At 38.6% G+C, this 6002-nt stretch overlaps 1 protein-coding gene across 1 annotated transcript; it reads right to left on the bottom strand.

Moving 5' to 3' along the window:
• Nucleotides 1-3028: 3028 nt before the first annotated feature.
• Nucleotides 3029-4645, bottom strand: si:ch73-335l21.2 (RING finger domain-containing protein). Its single transcript, XM_042401491.1, has one exon. The coding sequence runs from the start codon at nt 4060-4062 to the stop codon at nt 3412-3414; it is 651 nt and encodes a 216-aa protein (XP_042257425.1). The 5' UTR covers nt 4063-4645; the 3' UTR covers nt 3029-3411.
• Between the last annotated feature and the right edge of the window lie 1357 nt (nt 4646-6002).

The raw sequence follows: 6002 nt of genomic DNA, 5'->3' as shown, positions 1-6002 counted from the left end.
TGTGACGTAGCTACGTACACCCCCCCCCCCCCCCTTTTTTTCTTTACGTACTATCCCAGCCACCCCACCACACACACACACACACACACACACACACACACACACACACACACACACACACTTTTTATTATCACTGAGAAAAAAACTTAAGTTATACATGACTAATCAACAGTACATTAACAACTAATTCACATTAATATTGTTTTAATTAATGATGTTGTCAATATGCAAGCATATAATCTATACATCTATGTATATTCTGTTTATTTTTACACACATAGTGTGTTTAGTAATGTAAATATGCATGCAAATAGTCTTTATACTTCTATGTATAGTCTACTTTTTTTGCACACACATAGTTTTATCATGTAAATATGCATGCACATAGTCTTTATACTTCTATATATATATTCTGCTTTTTTGGACACATATTTTTAATAATGTCAGTATGCATGCACATAGTCTATACCTCTATGTATATTTTGCTTTTTTGCACACACATAGTTTTATCATGTAAATATGCAAACATGTAATCTTTATACTTCTATGTATATTCTGCTTTTTTGCACACACACACACAGTTTTATCATGTCAATATGCATGCACATAGTCTTTATACTTCTATGTATATTCTGCTTTTTTGCACACATACATACTTTTATCATGTCAGTATGCATGCATATAGTCCATCCCCACTACAAATAATCTTTGTAAATGACTCTCCCTCTCTTTCTTACAGTGTTATATTGGTGTTTATTGTCTAATGTTCATATTTATTGCTTTTCCTGTTGACATCTGGACCACATTGCATTCCTTGTACTTGCTACTTGTCAAAGAATTGATTTTAAAATACTGCTGTTGGTTTATTAAGCACCGAATGGTTTTAGGGCCAAAATACATTTCTGATCTGCTGCTACGTTATGAACTGTCCAGACCTCTCAGATCATCTGGGACAGGTCTGCTTTCTGTCCCCAGAGTCTAAACATGGAGAAGCAGAGTTCAGTTTTTATGCTCCACATATCTGGAACAAACTCCCAGAAAATCTGAGGTCTGCTGCAACTCTCAGTTCGTTTAAATCATTGCTGAAGACTTTTCCGTTTGCTGCTGCCTTTTATTAGATCAAATTTGAGACTTCTGATTCGTATCTTACACTGCACTGTAACTTTTATTCTCGTTTTATTGATCTTATTCAATTTTAGCTTATTCTTATTTTCTATTTAACTATTTTTCATTGTATTTAAACATCTTCTCATATTGTCTTTTTTCATTTTGTCTTGATGCCTTTTATGTTTCATGTAAAGAACTTTGAATTGCTTTGTTGTTGTAATGTGCTATACAAATGAACTTGTGTTGCCTTACTTGACAAATAAATGTGATTCTGGATTTGATGTGATTTGATGGGTATCTGTTTTCTATGTTCTGTAATCAGCTTTTATTAGGATGGGAATATATACTAATGAATAAACAGAATTTTAAAACTTGAGGACATAAAATACAGCAGTGGAATAATCCTATCATTATACGAAAGAATATCAATGATTAAAAAAAAGAATAAGTCACACCCTGCTCTTCAAATTTGACTTTTAAAAAGTAAAATAACACTATTACAAGCCTGCTACGGAGGCCCTGAGGTGCAAAACACAACAACATTTTAGAAAACACAGTAACAAATCAGAAAACACAACAACATTTCACAAAACATACCTAACTTTATTAAGAGCTTTAAATGCTTGTACAACTTTCAGATAAATATAATGGAGTAAAAACTGCCCCAGATTTAGGTAGCACCACTAAATCAATATTACTGTTACAGTCTTGTTTAACTGCATATTGTGTTTAACCAAATTTCTGTAAACATGGGGTCAATGGAGGCCCCCTAAAAGGATTATCAGAATCTGAATCTATTTTATTAGCCAGTTATGCAAGCATACAAAGAATGTGTCTTTGTGTTTGTTCCCACAAACGCCACATAGAAGAATAAAGAATAAAAATAGAGCGAAAGTGAGGTAATAATAAACATTGAAATACAACAAAATAATATCAAAATTAAGTTTAAAATCTATTTACAGAATAGAATAATACTGAGCGTGAAATGGGATATAAAGCCTGAAATAATATGTAGACTGTGCAAAAGAAATATGGACTCTGCTACGGACAAAGAAATGAAATATATGAAGGTGTCAAGAGCAAAAATGAAATTTGACATGTGCAATAAATAAATTATTTAAGAGTGGAGGTGAAATGCAATGTAAAATGTCCAGTTTGATGAAATATATCAAAGTGACAAGTGCAGGGATTAAATGGGGGATGTAAAATGCCTATTTTGATAACAGCAAAGCAACAGCTGCTCCTGTGTCTGCCGGTGGACGTTTTTATGGATCTCAGCCTATCAGGCCATTCTTGAGTTCAACAGTATGATTACAGAGCCACTTGAACTCATGAAAAGGGTTAAATATATTAATCCATCAACATTAAAAAGTACAAGAAAGATCCACACAGTCCAATAAAGAAAGTATACACACAGAAGGAATAAGATTAGAAAACTCTTACAATTGCTTTGCATCGTTACACTATTAAATGCCATCATTAAAGCTAATAAATCACTTAATTTGACCTATTGCGCCCTTTCAGCCAGAGTCACCATCATCAAAAACTGCTATCCACATAAGACACCATTGTTTTGAACGAGGACTTCTGGAGGTAATTGAATTCCTTATCCAATAAAAAGTTTCTTGGATAAGGAAATCAAATTCCTTATCATAGAAATAGTCTATAAATATCCAGCCGTTTTAACAGAAGAAGAAGGGTGGAAGCATGTTTCATGAAAAATGTTTTTACATTTGTGATCGGTTTTCTGCTCCAAACAAGACAAAGAAGGCAAATGTATCCACAAAGATGAAACAATTACACACTTTCTAAATATATACTCACACCTGACACAGTCTAATAGTGTTGCGTAAGACTACTTTATTGAATTTATTCATTGGCAGGACAGTCTGCAGCTGTACAACAACGTTACCAAGCATGCTAAGAGAAAGATGGGTAACAGCTCAAACCTAAGCAACAAAAGAAAGAATATGTATGTTTGTTTTTTTAATTTTTTAATTTAGTTATCAGTTCAGTTCATTTCCAATCAATCCACTAGAGGGAACTCTTCATCAAGCTATCATTAATGAAAGAGCAACTCAATACAGTGCAGTAAATGGTTGTTTTCTAGTAAATAAGTTACTACAAGGTGAGTAACCACCATAGCAGTGAAAATATATGTTCATAGAAATATAATATAATAACATTCTGTGTTTTATTTTTTCTGTAAGACTATATACAGTGTCAGATTCATACTATTTACAGTGCTTTCATATCATGACTTTAGATCAAGATCTATATCTGCTATGAAGACATGGAGATAAATTAAAATTTCCTGTTTAAGAAATGTGGTCCAAACACCACCCCGACCACACAGGTGATCACAAACAGCACCCAGAAGATAACAGCCAGCAGCTGCACACAGAACAGTGTCTTCTTGCTCTGCTGTATGACTTCCTCTTCCCCCATCAGGCCTGGCGCTGTGCCGTACGGCCTCTCCGGGTGCATCTGCTGTACCCGGAGGCTGACGGTGGGCAGGATGATGAAGCGGGTGTCTCTGCTGTCACCCTCCAGGGAGAGCACCACCCTCTGGGTGACGGTGGCCAGGCGAGTCGTCATGGCCACGGGCAGGCGGAAGGCCACGGGGGGCAGCCTGGCCAGGATGTGGGAGTTGCAGGGTAAGGAGAGGGCATCCCCGGCCTCCAGGGGGGTGAGGTGGCGACAGAGGGGGCAGGGGATGGCTGGTGGGCTGCGGGCGTCGGGGGGCTCAGAGGGGCATAGCTGGATCCTCTGGAGGCACTCGGTGCAGAAGACATGGAGACACTCCAGCATCCGGGGACATTTGTTGTACTGGTTGTACTCCTGGTAGCAGATGGGACATTCCACATCCATGGGTTCCCCTGGGGTGGTACTGGGGCTGGGTTCTGCAGCAGCTGGGCCCCCCTGCTGGGGGGCTGGGACAGCATCCCCTATCATGCTGGAAATGAGGAGGGTGTTGGTTTGGAGGTACAGGGAAGGCTGGATTAAACTTCACAATGATTTTTTTTTCTGTATCAGAAGATGATATAATCTGTAGAGAGGAAAAAACAACAAGATCAACTACCAACATGCTCTGAAGTATACAGCTTGAAAAACACTATATGTGGCATCAAACTCCAGCTCCTCCAGGGATGTTTCTGTGTTTCATTTTTGTGTGGTTTTTTTTCTGTGTTTTATGAACAGATTCCACAGCCCATGACTCATTTCATTCATCCATTTAACCACTCAACCATCCACCATCCCCAAATCTTCCCCAATCATCCGGGCTCCATGTAGTGAGTGCTGGCCTGCACGACCCACACTCAAAGCACATCCAGGAAGTTAAGAAATGAAAACAAGCAAAGCAGCAGAAGGGCTGTTAAAAGGATGTAATAAGTCACTGAAATGATACTCCCTGTATACGTGCATGTGTAAGGGTTTACACATCATTTTTTCTCCACTCAGGCTTGTGTAATTTTAGGGGGACTCCACCAATTTCCTCTTTGTGAAGACAGTCTGTTTTCTTTTTATTAAATCCTTATTTTTGTTAACTTTATTGAACACTTAACAAATCAAATCAGAGGTGATATATACAATGACAATGACAAACACAATAAATACATGAATAAAGTACATAAATCCAGTGTTTTATGAGCTTTTATGTGTTTAGAGTACAAATGGTTTTAATGTGCTGCTTGAAATCCGTTTCAAAGGCTAAAAGTCTTTCAAAAAGAGAGAATAACCCTGATAACCAGGGTCTAACAAAAGACACTGTAAAGTTGCATAATGGGCGATGTAGGATTTAGTGCTTTGGAGGCTTGACGTATAATATTTTGGCCTCTGCTGCTTCCATTTTGTTCTTTTCTTCTTTTTTAAATCTGTCTTTTGTAATTCTGCCCACTGTGCAATACAAAACTTCAACTAAACTAAACTAAACTAAACACTTGTTGGAGTGGCCCTTTAATACTAAGGGACAATTGAAAGGGCATGACACTAACACCGAGCCTCAGGCCCAAGAAGTAAATGCAAACTGCTGATCTTGGTAGCCAAGGAATTCGCCACCATAAAAATGTGTCAGCGTGATTCAAATAAACGTTCAGTTTGGGTGTAAATTCTTCTGATATTATCCAGTTATGATCCACTTTTCTCTTGGCACTCGAGCCACATTTTTGGTCCGCTGTATGAAAACCTTCATTTATCGAACAAAGCTTTTGATTTGCTTTGGGTTTAGTGCTGATGCTTTTTTTGGCGCCGTCCTTATTGCTGTCACATGGGACAAGAAACGAGGCAACCTGAGTTCACTCATGGGGGGGACTGTTGCTTAGCAGATGGGGTCTCTTTTGTATTGGTCCATGGCAACAGATCACCTGAACTCATGCACAATTTCGTGCAATCAGAGCTAAAATAGGGGTTGTGCACCGACAATAAGCATTTTAATTGACTCCAAAATTACAACACATGCAATGACGAACCTGCTATTACAGAGAAATGTTGACAATAGTAGTAAATGGTTGCTGTGTGTAAGTAACTGAGCCCATCCATGCAGGCCATCATTTGTCAGTGAGGAGAGAACCTGGCAGCGCTCCATCATTACACACTAAGAAGCAGATAAGAGATCCACTTACCCTCCACACACACCCCTTTGATCAGAGCATGCTTTGATGCCCACCTCCGACCCGGGTACTTTCCCTCAAACAATCCATATACTTCCTCTCATGTTGGTACAGATCTCATCCGGGAAGAACGTCCTCCTCCTCCCTCTTCTGTGCACATGAAACACTCAAATTTCTTTCTTAATATTCTGTACGTGTCTGAGCTGGCTCACTGGCAACCTGTTTTTCGCTCCGTCTCACCTGATTTTACTCGTCCTCGTCTCTCTGTCTAGTCCCCCCATGAGG

The sequence above is a fragment of the Thunnus maccoyii genome, chromosome 22 (genome assembly GCF_910596095.1).
Source record: "Thunnus maccoyii chromosome 22, fThuMac1.1, whole genome shotgun sequence".
Taxonomy (NCBI): Eukaryota; Metazoa; Chordata; class Actinopteri; order Scombriformes; family Scombridae; genus Thunnus; species Thunnus maccoyii.
This window is presented reverse-complemented; position numbering and strand designations above follow the sequence as displayed.